The sequence below is a fragment of the Heterodontus francisci genome, chromosome 40 (assembly GCF_036365525.1).
Source record: "Heterodontus francisci isolate sHetFra1 chromosome 40, sHetFra1.hap1, whole genome shotgun sequence".
In the NCBI taxonomy this organism is placed as follows: Eukaryota; Metazoa; Chordata; class Chondrichthyes; order Heterodontiformes; family Heterodontidae; genus Heterodontus; species Heterodontus francisci.
In genome coordinates this window covers 17,487,026-17,504,613 of record NC_090410.1, presented here as the reverse complement: position 1 = coordinate 17,504,613, position 17,588 = coordinate 17,487,026, and the positions used below count along the sequence as shown (strand labels likewise).

At 48.0% G+C, this 17,588-nt stretch overlaps 1 protein-coding gene across 1 annotated transcript in view; it reads left to right on the top strand.

The window, feature by feature from the left end:
• The first annotated feature begins 416 nt into the window (after positions 1-416).
• The window catches only part of LOC137353122 (spectrin beta chain, non-erythrocytic 1-like), a 194,971-nt gene continuing 177,799 nt past the window's right edge, over positions 417-17,588 (top strand). The window contains exons 1-5 of the mRNA XM_068019139.1: positions 417-569; positions 3,222-3,373; positions 14,892-15,065; positions 15,798-15,889; positions 17,453-17,533. Coding sequence (XP_067875240.1) covers positions 422-569; positions 3,222-3,373; positions 14,892-15,065; positions 15,798-15,889; positions 17,453-17,533 — 647 coding nt within the window. The 5' untranslated portion in view covers positions 417-421. The remainder of the gene's footprint in view (positions 570-3,221; positions 3,374-14,891; positions 15,066-15,797; positions 15,890-17,452; positions 17,534-17,588) is intronic.

Genomic DNA, 17,588 nt, shown 5'->3' with positions numbered 1-17,588 from the left:
GAGATATAATAGGCACAATAGCTGAATGGCTTCACACTGGCTCACTCACACTGCACACGTACAGACTTCACTCGCGCTGCCCTCAGACACACTGCCCTCACTCGCGCTGCCCTCACTCGCACTGCCCTCAGACGTATTGCCCTCAGACGTATTGCCCTCACTTGCACTGCCCTCAGACGTACTGCATTCAGACATATTGCACTAACACTTCACCTGGGCCTCCTTCAGTCCTTGCTGCGTTCAGCAAAAACTCGAAGAGTCCGTTTGTCTCGGTCATGCTCCCAGATATACCTGCAGTTGAGCTTTCTCAGAAGTGAATTCCTTGTCGCTGAGGTAACATCGTATAACCATTCCTTCACTTTTATCAGATTCCGATCTCTGCACTATTACCCCAGACCTCTGACCTCTAAACCTTGACATAATGTCATCCACGGCCACTGACCTGGACAACATGGAGGTGCAGCGACAGTACAAGGTCAGCAGTCGCTGGGAGAACTCGGACACCCAGTGGGAAGAGGAGCACAGTACATCCAAACTCTTCGAATCCTCCAGGATCAAAGCGCTCGCTGGTGAGTCTCATTACATTTAAACTGTCCTCGCCCAATCAGTAAATAGCCCCCTTAGTACAACCCTCCCCTACTAGAGTAAATACCCCCATGAATTGAAAGGGAGGAAGTATTAGCTGCTTTAGCGGGCTTAAAAGTGGATAAATCCCCAGGCCCAGATGAGATGTATCCCAGGCTGTTAAGTGAGGCAAGGGAGGAGATAGCAGGGGCTCTGACACAAATTTTCAAATGCTCTCTGGCTACAGGAGAGGTACCAGAGGACTGGAGGACAGTGAATGTGGTACCATTATTCAAGAAGGGTATCAGGGATAAACCAGGTAATTACATCTAACATCAATGGTTGGGAAACTATCGGAAAAAATTCTGAGGGACAGGATTAATCTCCACTTGGAGAGGTAGGGATTAATCAGGAATAGTCAACATGGCTTTGTCGGGGGAGATTGTGTCTAACTTGATTGAATTTTTCGAGGAGGTGACTAGGTGTGTAGATGAGGGTAAAGCAGTTGATGTAGTCTACATGGATTTCAGTAAGGCTTTTGATAAGGTCCCCAATTGGTCAAGAAGGTAAGAGCCCATGGGATCCAGGGTCATTTGGCAAATTGGATCCAAAATTGGCTTAGTGGCAGGAAGCAGAGGGTGATGGTCGAGGGTTGTTTTTGCAAGTGGAAGCCTGTGACCAGTAGTGTACCACAGGAATTGGTGCTGGGACTCTTGCTGTTTGTAGTGTACATTAATGATTTAGACATGAATATAGGAGATATGATCAGTTTGCAGATGACATGAAAATTGATGGTGTCGTAAATAGTGAGGAGGAAAGCCTTAGATTACAGGAGGATATAGATGTGCTGGTAAGATGGGCAGAGCAGTGGCAAATGGAATTTAATCCTGAGAATGTGAGGTGATGCATTTTGGGAGGACTAACAAGGCAAGGGAGTAGACAGTGGATGGTAGGACCCTAGGAAGTACAGAGGGACCTTGGTGTACTTGTCCATAGATCACTGAAGGCAGCAGCACAGGTAGATAAGGTGGTTAGGAAGGCATATGGGATACTTGCCTTTATTAGCTGAGGCATAGAATATAAGAGCCCGGGAGGTTATGATGGAGCTGTATAAAATGCTAGTTAGGCCACAGGTGGAGTACTGTGTACAGTTCTGGGCACCACACTATAGGAAGGATGTGGTTGCACTGGAGAGGGTGCAGAGGAGCTTCATCAGGATGTTGCCTGGGCTGGAGCATTTCAGCTATGAAGAGAGACTGAAAAGGGCAGGGTTGTTTTCCTTAGAGCAGAGAAGGCTGAGGGGGGACCTGATTGAGGTATACAAAATTCTGAGGGGCATTGATAGGTTAGATAGGAAGAAACTTTTTCCGTTAGCGGAAATGTCAATAACCAGGGGGCATAGATTTAAGGTAAGGGGCAGGAGGTTTAGAGGGGATTTGAGGAAAATTTTTTTTCACTCAGAGGGTGGTTGGAATCTGGAATGCACTGTCTGAAGAGGAGGTAGAGGCAGAAACCCTCACAACATTTAAGAAGTATTAGCATAAAAGGCTACGGGCCAAATGCTGGAAAATGGGATTAGAATAGTTAGGTGCTTGATGGCCGGCACAGACACGATGGGCCGAAGAGCCTGTTTCTGTGCTGTATAACTCTATGAATCTATGACACGACAGTAAATACCCTCACCCACTACAGTAAATACCCTCAATACTAGAGTAAATACCCCCACTACGGTCAATACCTTCCCTCCCTACAGTGAATACCTTTTTTTCTGTACTAATCAGAAATGCAGTTATCCAAATCTGGATTCCCACTAGGTGAATTGCTCATTCAGAGAGCCAGTGCAGACACGATGGGCCGAATGGCCTCCTTCTCTGCTGTAACAATTCTGTGATTCTGTGATATACCCTCCCTCACTACAGTAACTACCCTCACCCACGGATGTAAGTGTCGTAGTGACTATTATATATTTAACGCCTCCAGTTTTGGTCACCTTGCCCAGTGGGAATACTTTCTCTACATCTACCCTATCAAAACCTTTCATAATCTTGAAGTCCTCAATCAGGTCACCCTTCAGCCTTTTCTTTATGGAGTAAAGATCCCCAGTCTGTTCAGCCTTTTCTAATCGGGATATCCTCTCAGTGCTGGTATCATCCTTGTGAATCTTGTTTGCACCTTCTCCAGTCCCTCTATCTCCAGGAGTGTGCACAGTGCTCCAAGCGTGGTCTAACTAAGGTTCGATAGAAGTTTAACATCAAAGGACATAATTTTCTGTCGAGATAACAATCAATGATATTTATGTGCAAAAGCTACAGAAACTTCAGGTGAGGGGCAAGTGTGCGGTTTAATGTGGAAATCCAAAAGTTAATGTCTGTGTTCTGCTGCTCTGCCTTTCACATCCTGCTGTCTGCGTCATGAGTGAACGCGGTGAAGTTTCTGTATTTGTACTTTTGGAAGCCATTCGACAATGTGGCTGATATGAAGCTTATTAAGATGGAAACCCATAGAATTAAGGGGAAAGTGGCAGTATGGATTCAAAATTGGCTCATTGACATGAAGCAAGACTGTGACTCAATTACTGTTACTCTTTGCTAACGCTGCTCACAGAGCTACTAAGCTTTATTTTAACTGGACGGTTCTTCCTTGCCTCTCTGTATCAGATGAGCGTGACGCTGTGCAAAAGAAGACCTTTACAAAATGGATGAACTCGCACTTGGCCCGGGTGCTGTGTCGAGTCACGGACCTGTACGTGGATCTCCGCGATGGCTGCGTGCTGACTAAACTGCTGGAAGTTCTATCAGGAGAGCAGCTGGTAAAAATCTTTCTCTACCTTAGATATTCCTGCCGATTGCTGGGTGTCCTGGTTCCTGGTCCCAGAAATCTGTCCATGCTAATATTACCCCCCAACCCCATTGGTCCTTATCTTGTGTATCAACTTTTTATGTGGCACCTTTAATGAATGTCTTCTGAAAATCTAAATATATTACATCCACTGGTTCCCCTTTATCTACCCTGATAGTTACATCCTCAAAACTTTCCTAAATTCATATTGATTCTGCTTAATCATATTATAATTTTCTAAGTGCCCTGTTACACTTTGTTAACAATGGATTCCAGCATTTTCCTGACAATTGATGTCAGGCTAACTGACTTGTAGTTCCCTGTTTCCTCTCTCCCTCCTTTCTTTAATAGCAGTACAACATTTGCAGCCTTCCAATCCACTGGGATTGTTCTAGAATCTAGGAAATTTTGAAAGATCACAACCAGTGCATCCACTATCTCTGCAGCTACCTCGGATATTGGCCATCAGACCCAAGGGGTTTGTTGGGTTTTAGTCCCATTAATTGCTCAGCTTTTCCTCAGCTGATATTATTTTAATTATTTTAAGTTCCTCACTCTCTTTAGACCTTTGGTTCCTCACTATTTCTGGATTTTTTTTGTGTCTTCTACTGTGATGACAGACATAAAATATTTGTTTCACATCTCTTCCATTTCCCTATCTCCATTATAATTTTTCCTGTCTCAGCCTCTAAGGGTCATCATTTACTTTTGCTACTCTCTTCCTTTTGACATACTTGTAGAAGCTCTTAAAATCTTTTATATTTCTGGCTAGTTTACTCTCATTCTATTCTCTCTCTCTTTATCAATTTTTTGATCATCCTTTGCTGGGTTCTGAAACTTTCCCAATCCTCAGGCTTATTAATCTTCTTATTAATATTGTAAACCTCTTCTTTTAATCGAATACTATCCTTAAACTCTTTAGTTAACCAGAGATGAACCACCTTTCCTGTGGAGATTTGATTTCTCAAAGGAATGTCTATTCATTGAGAATTATGAAATATTTCTTTTAAGACCGCAATTGTTGACAACGCGATCGGTAGGTGGCGCTGTTTTGGCACATGCGCAGATACAGCATGTGCCACGAAAACGTCACAGCCAGCGACTGTTGCAGCTGCCAGGACTAAAGATGGCGCTGCTCAAAAAATCACAGAGATGAAACCTAACAAACACGTGGCAGAAATCAATGGCCGGAGTGAGAGAGTGGAGCGGGCCGGGGAGAGCAGCGCGGGGGCCGGGGAGATCAGCGCGGGGGCCGGGGACAGCAGCGCGGGGGCCGGGGAGATCAGCGCAGGGGCCGGGGAGATCAGCGCGGGGGCCGGGGATAGCAGCGCGGGGGCCGGGGAGAGCAGCGCGGGGAGACCAGCGGTAGCCGTGCCGGGGAGGGGGGGGAGAAAGAGGGAGGGGGGGAGAAAGAGGGAGGGGAGGAGAAAGAGGGAGAGAAAGAGGGAGGGGAGGGGGGGAGAAAGAGGGAGGGGAGAGGGGGAGAAAGAGGGAGGGGAGAGGGGGAGAAAGAGGGAGGGGAGAGGGGGAGAAAGAGGGAGAGGGAGGGGGGGAGAAAGAGGGAGGGGAGGAGAAAGAGGGAGAGAAAGAGGGAGGGGGAAAAAGAGGGAGGGGAGAGGGGGAGAAAGAGGGAGGGGAGAGGGGGAGAAAGAGGGAGAGGGAGGGGGGGAGAAAGAGGGAGGGGAGGAGAAAGAGGGAGAGAAAGAGGGAGGGGGAGAAAGAGGGAGGGGAGAGGGGGAGAAAGAGGGAGGGGAGAGGGGGAGAAAGAGGGAGAGGGAGGGGGGAGAAAGAGGGAGAGGGAGGGGGGAGAAAGAGGGAGAGGGAGGGGAGAAAGAGGGAGGGGAGAGGGGGAGAAAGAGGGAGAGGGAGGGGGAGAAAGAGGGAGGGGAAGAGAAAGAGGGAGAGAAAGAGGGAGAGAAAGAGGGAGGGGGAAAAAGAGGGAGGGGAGAGGGGGAGAAAGAGGGAGGGGAGAGGGGGAGAAAGAGGGAGAGGTCAGGTAGGGGGGAGGGGGAGAAAGAGGGAGAGGGAGGGGGGAGAAAGAGGGAGGGGGGGAGAAAGAGGGAGAGGGAGGGGGGAGAGAGAGGGAGGGGGGGAGAAAGAGGGAGAGGGGAGAAAGAGGGAGAGTGGGAGAAAGAGGGAGAGAAAGGGGGAGGGGTGGTGAAAGAGGGAGAGGGAGGGGTAAGGAAGGGGGGAGGGGGAGAGCTGGGGGGAGAGGGAGGAAGGGGAGAGAGTGGGGGGGGAGCAGCGGAACGGAAGGGGAGTGCCTTTTTCTGTGCATGCGCCATAAACACAACAGCAAAAGACTTACTGGCCAGTCCCTGGACCCGGTGACACCAAGGTCTTCGCACGCTCGCTCCCCGCGGCTCTCTACGGCCTCTCGCTTCCGGCCCTCTCCATTCAGCCATTCCCTCCAGCTGCGGATGCCCAATCCAGTTGCTTTCTCCCCTACCCAGTTGCTTTCTCTACTTCTCCTCAGTACTTCAGGCATTGCAACTGTTTGGTCCCTGCATTTTGCATGCTCCCTCTCCCCACCCCTCCCCCTCTTCAAACACCCCTCCCTCTACCCCTCCACCATAGTTGAATATCTGAAGTGCAGTTGCAAAGTCGGGGAAATAGCATGCAAAACAAAACCTCAACAATTCTGGGTTTAATTATTGAGACGTTTTATTAAGTTCATTAAGTATCCGAGGAACTGCTGTGCATGGATACATGAGTGTTGTGTCCAGCATTCCCGTTAGACAGACAGGCCGAGTCTCTGCTATGCACAGCTAAAGAGATTGTTCCTGGAGAGCCTTGTGGTGAATAAAAGCTTGGCTCTCTATTCCACTACTGTATTGTCCATGTGAAGAAGGCAAAGTCACAAGAGTCTGAGCTCAGTCTATTCTTGGTGAATGTTCCCCAAGCGCATCCCAATGTGCACTCCCACTTCATTCATAAATGCAATGTTCCTTTCCACATCGTGACGAGCTCCGCAGCATGATCCAGTTGCCTTCGTTGCTTGAATGCTGACCTTAAGTCTCAAGGATTGTTTTCTCGACGGCATGTTTTACATGAAAAGAAATAAAGCAAATCAGAGTCAGAGGTTGCCTCCCTCCATCCACTGAAATTACTGTTGTGCACACCTTTTTAAGTTCTGCAGTGAAGGCACCAATTGATAACGTCGCCAATGAAGCACTTATTACCCACCTCAGATGCAGGAATCAGCACATCCTTGCGTCCTCTCCCGCACTGCCTCCTTTGCTGGAATGCCGTCCTTAAGTGTCAAGGATTGTTTTCTCAAGGGCACGTTTTACATGAAAGAAAATAAGGAAAGAACATCAGTGTCAGAGCTTTGCTCCCTCCAATGAAATTACTGTTGAGAATGCTTTGTGTTCTGCGGTAAAGGCATGTACTGATAACACCGCCAATGAATCGCTTAGTACCCACCTCAGCTGTAGGAGGCAGGATGATGTTACTGCCCCTATCTCGTGATGGTTCAATGCTGCTCTCAGGGAAAACATGAATGATGTGAGGGTGCTGGAAAAGAAGCACATTTCTTTTGGGCTATGAACATAAAGCTGGCCATTTAGCCCAGCAGTTCCCTGCCAGTGGTTATGTTACTTGTGCGTCTTTCCATCCATTCCCATTTAATCCTGCCTACTACTATCACCAGTTGTGTTCACAGCAAGAGCATTCACATTTCTGCTACCACTGGACATGGCATGCTTGTTTCTTTTAGTGCTCAGTCTCTTCTTGCTGAATGTTCCCCAAGTGCTTGACCCCTTTGGACGCCCTCTCTGCTTGACAGGCAGCAACTGGCAATTGCGGAGTCTCACAGGGCTCTGCATGGTTGTTTCAACGTCGGATGGGGTAACAGGTGGCTGTGTGTCCATGAGCACTGCCCTGATGGGTGTAGGAGCAGGTAACTGTGTGCCCATGAGCACTGCCCTGATGGGTGTAGGAGCAGGTAACTGTGTGTCCATGTGCACTGCCCTGATGGGTGTAGGAGCAGGTTACTGTGTGTCCATGTGCACTGCCCTGATGGGTGTAGGAGCAGGTAACTGTGTGTCCATGTGCACTGCTCTGATGGGTGTAGGAGCAGGTGACTGTGTAACTGAGCAGCAAGGAGAGGGTACCGCAGGTAGGGGAAGTGGAGATTTGAACAGGTAGGCATATGTATGGTCCATCAGATCATTAGGCCAGGGGGTGAGACGCTCAGGATCCAGGGTTTGTGACACGTGACTGATGTCCAGCGCGCGGCCACCTCCATCCGAAGGTGCTTCCGGGCAATTGTTGGGCATAGTAAATGGCTCCATCTCATCAGCCAGTCCTTGCTGCCAGTGGAGAGTCTGTTGCCGCAGCCAGTCCAGTCTCCTCATGAATGCTGCCGTTCCACTCTGCAGAACGGCCTGTTGTAGCTGGTACAATTGATCTGAAAGCAAGCGGTATTTTTCATTGTGGCTGAGGGGCCTTGGCTGTTCCTCTGTAATCACAATGGCAGCAGCCATGCCTGTCGTCGTTGGTGTCTGAGATGCACGCCAGCAACAATTGGGGGCGAGCCTGTCCAAAGGGAGACCCAGATGCCTCTGCACAACAACAGCATGTTTGCAGGGCAACAAAGTCTGAATGGAGAAGATGCAGCTGCAGGTAGCCTGGCCATCATGTATCTGCAGTGTGTACTGTTTGGCGCCAGAAATCACAGTCACTGTGCCTTCATCCTGCTACATGCGGTGGCCCAGACAATGGAAATGTTTTCAGAGCAACTCACAACAGGGACTGGAGAACATGCGGTGGCCCAGCCAATGGAAATGTTTTCAGAGCAACTCACAACAGGGACTGGAGAACATGCGGTGGCCCAGACAATGGAAATGTTTTCAGAGCAACTCACAACAGGGACTGGAGAACATGCGGTGGCCCAGACAATGGAAATGTTTTCAGAGCAACTCACAACAGGGACTGGAGAACATGCGGTGGCCCAGCCAATGGAAATGTTTTCAGAGCAACTCACAACAGGGACTGGAGAACATGCGGTGGCCCAGACAATGGAAATGTTTTCAGAGCAACTCACAACAGGGACTGGAGAACATGCGGTGGCCCAGACAATGGAAATGTTTTCAGAGCAACTCACAACAGGGACTGGAGAACATGCGGTGGCCCAGCCAATGGAAATGTTTTCAGAGCAACTCACAACAGGGACCTGGTAAGTCGGACCGCAGTGCATGCGCAGGGGGCATGAGACCGTCTGCGCATGTGCGCACCGCAGCGCATCCTGATGACGTTCTCCGATGAAGTAGCGTTGTCATGAATTACTTTGTTCTTTTAATGTTTGCCATTGTTTTTCTACTGTCAGACCTTTTAATCTAATTTCCCAATTTAACTTAGCCAACTGGCCCCTCTTACCTATTCATACCTATGTAATTGGCTTTATTTAAGTTTAAGACTCTAGTTTTGGACTGAGACCTGTCACTCTCGAACTCATTGTGAAATTCTATCATATGATCACTCTTCCCCAGAGGATCCTTTACTATGAGATTATTACTGACACAAGATTACATATTACATAAGGTAAGACCTAAAGTAGCCTGTACCCTAGTTGGTTCCAGATGTTTTATTCTAGGAAACTGTCTCAAATGTGTTCCATAATTCTCCAAACTACTTTTGCCAATTTGATGGGCCCAGTTTATATTAAGATTAAAATCCCCCATAATTATATTTCATTATCTTTGTTACATGCTCCTCTTATTTCCTGATCAATACACTGCCCAACAGTATAGCTACTGTTAGGGAGCCTGTAAACTACTCCCACCAGTGTTTTCTGATCCTTGTTACTCCACCTATACTGATTCTACTTCCTGATCTTCCGAGCCAACATACTTTCTCACTGTCCTTATGCCATCTTTTATTACCGGCACTACCTCCCTCCTTTTCTATTCCCGATGTCTTTTCGAAAAGTCAAGTACCTGGAATATTTCATGCCCAACCTTGGTCATCTTGCAACCACATCTGTAATGGCTATTAGATCAAACCCATTTAGCTCTATTTGTGCCACTAGTTTGTCTATCTTATTACGAATTATTTGTGCATACAGATAAAGTGCCTTTAATTTTAACTTCTTACCATTTTTGCCTGATTTGACCGTATTCACTGATGCACTATTACGTTTAAAATTTCTGTCCATTCCTGTCACACTCTGCTTATCTTTACCCAAATCACTGCACCGTGGTATAGCCTCGACTTTCCTCTTTAGATAGATAAATTTCCCCTCACTTGAACACTTGACCCCAATCTAACCTTGTTTTATGTATTTAATTAGTTAAGGCTTTTAGAGACGATTATTCGGGACAGGATTTACTCCCATTTGGAAACAAACGAACTTATTAGCGAGAGACAGCATGGTTTTGTGAAGGGGAGGTCGTGTCTTACTAATTTGATTGAGTTTTTTGAGGAAGTGACGAAGATGATTGATGAAGGAAGGGCAGTGGATGTTATCTATATGGACTTTAGTAAAACCTTTGACAAGGTCCCGCATGGCAGACTGGTACAAAAGGCGAAGTCACACGGGATCAGAGATGAGCTGGCAAGCTGGATACAGAACTGACTCAGTCATAGAAGACAGAGGGTATCAGTGGATGGGTGTTTTTCTGAATGGAGGGATGTGACTAGTGGTGTTCCGCAGGGATCAGTGCTGGGACCTTTGCTGTTTGTAGTATATATAAATGATTTGGAGGAAAATGTAGCTGGTCTGATTAGTAAGTTTGCGGATGACACAAAGGTTGGTGGAGTTGCGGATAATGATGAGGATTGTCAGAGGATACAGCAGGGTATAAATCGGTTGGAGACTTGGGCGGAGAAATGGCAGATGGAGTTTAATCCGGACAAATGTGAGGTAATGCATTTTGGTAATGCAGGTGGGCGGTATACAGTAAATGGCAGAACCCTTAGGAGTATCGACAGGCAGAGAGATCTGGGCGTACAGGTCCACAGGTCACTGAAAGTGGCAGCGCAGGTGGATAAGGTAGTCAAGAAGGCATACGGCATGCTTGCCTTCATCGGTCGGGGCATACAGTATAAAAATTGGCAAGTCATGTTGCAGCTGTACTGAACCTTAGTTAGGCCACACTTAGAATATTGCGTGCAATTCTGGTCGCCACACTACCAGAAGGATGTGGAGGCTTTGGAGAGGGTACAGAGGAGGTTTACCAGGATGTTGCCTAGTCTGGAGGGCATTAGCTATGAGGAGAGGTTGGAAAAACTCGGATTGTTTTCACTGGAACGACGGAGGTGGACGGGCGACATGATAGAAGTTTACAAAGTTATGAGTGGCATGGACAGAATGGATAGTCAGAAGCTTTCTCCCAGGGTGGAAGAGTCAGTTACTAGGGGACATAGGTTTAAGGTGCGAGGGGCAAAGTTTAGAGGGGATGTGCGAGGCAAGTTTTTTTACACAGAGGGTGGTGAGTGCCTGGAACTTGCTGCCAGGGGAGGTGGTGGAAGCAGATACGATAGCGACGTTTAAGAGACATCTTGACAAATATATGAATAGGATGGGAATAGAGGGATATGGCCTCGGAAGTGCAGAAGGTGTTAGTTTCGGCAGGCATCAAGGTCGGCGCAGGCTTGGAGGGCCGAATGGCCTGTTCCTGTGCTGTACTGTTCTTTGTTCTTGTTCTTGTTCTTTATTCACTTGATATTTTTAGTTGTATTAACTAATTGGTTTATCGAGTTTAAAATTATTGATTTTATACCATAAGTTATCATTTCCTGGCACTAAGGTTAAACCACTGCCCTAGCTTAAAGAGCAAAATACTCTCACTAAACAATCACCTACCTGCTGTTCTGTGTGGTCAATGCTTGATTATTTTTTGTCTTCTGTCTCTCTCTGTCTCTGTCTCTGTCTCTCTCTCTCTCCTCCCACTCATTTTTATCCCCGCTGATCTTGGTTGCTAGTCCCACTCTCAAAAGCTTTTTGAAAGTCCAGGTAAACATTGTCTAACAGGTTACCTCACCCACTAATCTGGTGGCTTCTTCACAAAACTCAATCAGATTTGACCTTTTCTGGAAGCTGTGTCGAACATCACTGAGAAAACCCTCTGTATCTGTGATTGTATTGCAATCCCTTAATGATTCCCTTGAGCGTCTTAACTAATTTCTGAAGTCAAGCTACTGAGCCAATCATTACCTTATCCCTTTTTTAAATATCAGAACTACTTTAGCCTCCTTCCACTCTGAGGGAACAGCCCCCGACTCCAGAGAGCTAGAAAGATATGGTTAAGGGGCTCACATATCCCGTCTCCCTTCTTCTTAAGGACCCACGACTGTATATTATTTGGGCCAGAAGCCCAATCTATTTTAAGGCTCCTTATTTTGTCTAAGATGATACCGTCTACTTTAATGTTTATTATTAACGTAACCACGAGGCTGTTAATTGGACATGGTCTTCAAGAGTGAAGACTGATATAAAGTACTCACTTAGTCACCAAAACCCGAGAATCCTTTCTAACCTCTCTATGAACATCATTCAGTGGCCCAGTACAGTGATTGAGACCCTCCAACTATCTTTGAAAGTGGCAGGCCAGGTTGAGAGGCAGTTAAAAAAACATTGCAGCTTCTTTGGCTTTATTAACAGGGGAATAGAGTACTTTTTCATGCATTCATAAGATGTGGGCATCGCTGGCTAGGACAGCATTTATTGACCATCCCTAATTTCCCTTGAGAAGGTGGTGGTGAACTGCCTTCTTGAACTGCTGCAGTGGTATAGGTACACCCACAGTGCTGTTAGGAAGGGAGTTCCAGGATTTTGACCCAGCGACAGTGAAGGAACGGCAATATAGTTCCAAGTCAGGATGGTGTGTGGCTTGGAGGGGAATTCGGAGGTGCTGGTGTTCCCATGTGTCTGCTGCCTTTGTCCTTCTAGGTGGTGGAGGTCGTGGGTTTGGAAGGTGCTGTTGAAGAGTCTTGGTGAGTTGCTGCAATGCATCTTGTAGATGGTACACACTGCTGCCACAGTGCGTTGGTGGTGGAGGGAGAGAATGTTGAAGGTGGTGGATGGGGTGCCAGTCAAGCGGGCTACTTTGTTCTGGATGGTGTCGAGCTAAACTCTTGAACCTCGTTGCAACCACAGTCATCCAGACAAGTGAAGTGTATTCCATCACAATTCTGCCTTGTGCCTTATAGATGGTGGACAGGCTTTGAGTCCAAAAGCAAGGAAGTTATGTTGAACCTTCATAAATCACTGGTTAGGCCCCAGTTTGAGTAGTGTGTTCAGTTTTGGGCGCCACACCTTAGGAGGGATATCAAGGCGTTGGAGAATCTGAAGAAGAGAATTACTAGAATGGTACCAGGGATGAGAGTCTTCAGTTATGGAGACTGGAGAAGCTGGGATTGTCCTTCTTAGAGCAGAGAAGGTTAAGGGGAGATTTACTAGATGTATTCAAAATCATGAGGAATTTTGATAGGGAGAATCTGTTTCCAGTGGCAGGAGGGTCAGTAGCTAGAGGACCCATTTTTAAGATGATTGGCAAAAGACCCAGGGACAAATGAGAATATTTTTACCCAGTGTGTTATTATGATCTGGAATGCAGATTCAATAGTAACTTTCAAAAGGGAAATGGATAAACAGTTGAAAAGGAAACAATTTGCAGAACAATGGGGAAAGATCAGGAGCTAAATTGGACAGCTCTTCCCGAGAGCCAGCACTGGCACGTTGGGCCGAATGGCCTCCCTCTGTGCTGTAAGATTCTATGATACATGATTAAAAATCCCAAAATGCTGTGTATAATGATGGAAGGTGATGGTTTCAGTCCAAGTAAACCTCTCCCCTGACCACGTTTAATGGCTTCACTGAGACTCCGGATTGGCTAATACAGCCTGTGACCGCTGGCTCTGTCCAACCCTGGTTCAAGCCCGGTTGACCTTCACTGCCGTTCGTAGTGGTGTGGACGCTGACGGATATTTATAAGGAAGCCTGCCGGGCTCATGATGGCCCAGCACAGGCCTGCAGGAAGACAGACTGAGGAACGTTAGCATACTGCTGTAAATGAAACCAGACACAGCAGCGGGGAGTGAATGTGCAGTACGAGGAGGTTGGGGCCAGGTTGAGACATTCATCAATTGTTGAGAGTCTCTGAAATATCAATGAGTGAGTGACATTTATTGCTTTATTTCTGTTCTAAATGTTTTGAGATATTATTTACATGTGATGACATTTAGTGTGACATGAAGTTGATGATTCTGGAGTATTTTGAGTGGCTGGTGCCCTGAATGCAGGACAGATTGGGGAATGAGACATAGTCTGTGAGACACTGGGAGTGTGTCATTGTCGGGGACGGGGAGTGTGTCGGTGTGTGTGTGATTTTGATTGGGATATTGATGTTCTTCATTGAATATTGGGAAGACCCAAAACCATTGTCTTTGGTCTCTGCCGCACATTCCGTTCCCTAGCCATCAACTCCATCCCTCTCCCTGGCAACCGTCTGAGTTCGAAGTAGACACTTGGTAACCTTGGTGCATTATTTGACCCTGAAATGAGCTTCCAACCACATATCTGTGCCATCACTAAGAGCTTCTATTTCCACCTCTGTAACATTGCCCGACTTCGCCCCATCTCAGCTCATCTGCTGCTGAAACCCTCATCCTTTCTTACCTCTAGACTTGACTATTCCAATGCACTCCTGGCTGTTCTCCCACATTCTACCCTACAGAAACTGGAGATCATCCAAAACTTGTCTGTCTGTATTTTACTCGCACCAAGTCCTGTTCACCTGTCTGTTAGGGTCTGAAGTTCTGTTAGTGGATGATAAATACCCTGTAGTTCAAGGTGTTGGGTGTTAATTAGTTAATTGCACTCAAGTGTGTGTATATAAAGAAGAGCCAGCTAGCACTGGCTGGGGGTGTTGTTTGGAGAGCAGAAGTAAGCTCTGTGGCAAGCAATAAACAATCTCCACCAAAGCATCCTAGTCTCAGTGTCTTCTTCATAAACAGGCTTAGAACTTTCTCTAACACTGTCACCCCTGACCTACACTGGTTCCCAGTCAGGTAATGCCTCAATTTTCAAATTGTCATCTTTGTTTTCAAGTTCCTCCATGGCCTTGCCCCTCCCTATCTCTGTAATCTCCTCCAGCCTCACAACCCTCCGAGATAGCTGCGCTCATCGAATTCTTGAGCATCCCCAATTTTAATCGCTCCATCTTTGGCAGCCAATGTCTTCAACCTCCAAGGCCCTAAGCTCTGGAATTTCCTCCCTAAACCTCTCCACCTCTCGACTTTGCTTTCCTCCTGTAACACGCTCCTTAAAACCTACTTCTTTGGTCATCTGACCTAATATCTCGATATATTACAGTGTCAAATTTTGCTTTTAACGCCCCTGTGAAGCACCTTGGGAGCGTTTTATTTCATTAAATGTGCTACATAAATACAAGTTGTTGTTGTAGTTTGATGATGATGATCAGGAGTGTGTTGGTGATGTGCGAGTACATTAACCTTCCTCTCTCTCTCTCTCTCTTTCGCCGTAGCCGAAGCCGACCCGTGGCCGGATGCGAATCCATTCCCTGGAGAACGTGGATAAGGCACTGCAGTTCCTGAAGGAGCAACGGGTTCACCTGGAGAATGTGGGCTCGCACGACATTGTGGACGGAAATCACCGGCTCACTCTCGGCCTCATCTGGACTATCATCCTCCGATTCCAGGTATAGACTGCCCGACAGGGTAAAGAGGCTGTGCCATCCTTTAGCAAGGAGCAGCTCGGGGTGTCCTAGTCAATGCCCTTTTGCATCCCTGAAAGATGGGGTTGTCATTGCCTCGGGTGAGGGGTAGAGAGTCAGGGGAATGAGGGAAATGTGGGAGGGTAGGAAAGGGGTTGAGAGAGTGGGGCTAATGGCGGGGGGGGAGAGGTGCTGAGGGGGATGGGCTGGGACTGGGGGAGGAATTTGGGTTGGAGGGGGGGGTCTTGGGGTGAGGGGGCTGGGGATTTGAGGGAGGGGCTGAGGGGAGGTGCTTGGGATAGGGGAAGGGTATGAGAGTGAGGGGAAAGAGGGACAGCTGAAAAGATGGGAAAGGGATGAAGGGTGGGGCTGAGAGCGTGGGTGTGGGGCTTGGGAAGGGGCGAGAGTGGGAGAAGGACCAGATGGCGGTGGGGCTTGAGGTGGAGGAGGGATTGAGATGGGAGAGGGGCTGGGGATTTGATCAGGAGGAGCTGAGGGAAGATGCTTGGGGTGGGGGAGGGGCAGTGTGATTGGAGGGTGAGGGGCTTGGGATGGGGAGGGTCTAGGGAATGGGGCTGTATTTTTGTTTTCCCAAGGTACTTTCCGTGATAAAGACAGTGCGAGGAGCTCACAGAGAGAGATGTGGAGAATGTGGGCTGGATTTCCCTGGCTGCCCATCTTGGCATTTCACGCTCTTTGTTGATGTCCATGTTTTAGATTCAGGTGATTAAAATTGAAACGGAAGATAATCGTGAGACTCGCTCGGCCAAAGACGCTCTCCTGTTGTGGTGTCAGATGAAAACAGCAGGGTGAGTGATTGTACCGGCTGGTGGCAGGGTCAGAGTGCACTGGCCCTGGGGGGGGGGGTCAGAGTGCACTAGCTAGGGGGCCAGAGGGTAACGGCTGGGGGTCAAAGTGCACACACCTTCTCCATTCTCCTTCAGTACATCGGAATGACCGAAGCCTTCAGCCATTAATAGTGGTGCCAGTTGGGGCTGCAGCGATGGATCACGTCACTAATTTTTATTGTCGTCACCTCCCAAGATGCATGGGGGTGGGGAGCAAGAAGAGTAAAGCAGACAAAAGTGATTGGACAAATAAACGTATGGTACTGCTGACTTCACAGAGCTAGGAGTAGTGAGAGAACAGATGAAGGAGGCAGGGTTTTGTGCAAGCTTCTTGCTGTCTGAAAGGAGAAAGGCAGAAGGGTAAGGTTGTGAGGGGAGGGTGGAAAGTAAGAGATGCATTCTTACACCATCTGCAGCTTGTAGGTCAGAAGAGATTGTGGGATGGGGGCAGTGAGAAGGAGGATTAGGTATGCAGGTACAGTCATCTTCAATAGATTCAGCCCCACTGCTTGCAATGGCCTCAGAAACGGCCCCCTCTGATAATGGTCAGCCCCGTCTCCTCCATGGGGATTAGGACATGCAGGCACACCATCCCCCACTCTGGTTAGTTCCTGCTTCCTCCATTTGTGGATCACCTTCTTCAACAAGAAGAAGGGAAGTATGAGTGTTGTGCAGTCTGTTTGAGTGATGTTGTTGTTATGGCTGAATAGCTGTGGAAGCTGTGAGATGGTGGGTGCGAGGCTTGCAACATTGTTGAGCGTGTGAGGGCGTGTGTATGTTAGCTACGAGTCCCGATTGATAGAGATTGGTGGTAGGTGATTGATGGGGGTGTGGTGATTTGAGCAGCGGCTGAGGCTCGTGGTGCAGTTGGTAGGATGTGGCATTTGAAGATGCACTCACTGACCTTGACCACTCATGTGAGGTCATTGAACTTCTTGCGACACTGCACCCAGATCCTCAGAGCTGCACTCCTGGTTATTGACCTCTGCGGCTATCTGCTCCCTCTGGCTTCTCAGAGCTTCTGGAGAGCCTCCTTTCCTCCTCTGCGGATATGGAACCTTTCTTCTCCAAGATCTCTGAAAACCTGGGTGGCCATGCTTTCCCACGTTCTTCCGCCTTTCTCAGATCAGGTTCAGTGCTCACTGGATTCCCTGCACCTGTTCCAGCCACCATGCACCTCCCCTTTCAGCAGTGCGAGGAAGTTGCCATTTTGAGTCTCCCGCTGAGGCGTGCAGCCAGCGAACAGCGCGGATAACACTGGCGACACAGCAGAATTCATGTAACTGAGCAGGTGGCATGAGCCCGCATTATAGCGAACGGGCGCGTGTTAATTGCGCCTTGCGATCCCCACGCCCAATTTCGGTGGCTGTCCACTTTCGTCCTCAAGTTGGGGACCGAATCCTTGGCCAGTTTGACTGACTGATTATCTTGTGATAAATCGTGGTGGTGGTCCTGGGTGTACAAGTCCTTGCAGATTTGTGTTTTAGGAAGAGACTTAATGTTTATTTTGATTGTTGTTCCCAGATATCCTGGCGTGAACATCCAGAACTTTACCAGCAGCTGGAGTGACGGGCTTGCCTTTAATGCGCTCATCCACAAACACAGGTATGTGGCTGTTGGGGCTGAGCTCTGGGCACTGGGTTATTGGCCCCGGGGGCTG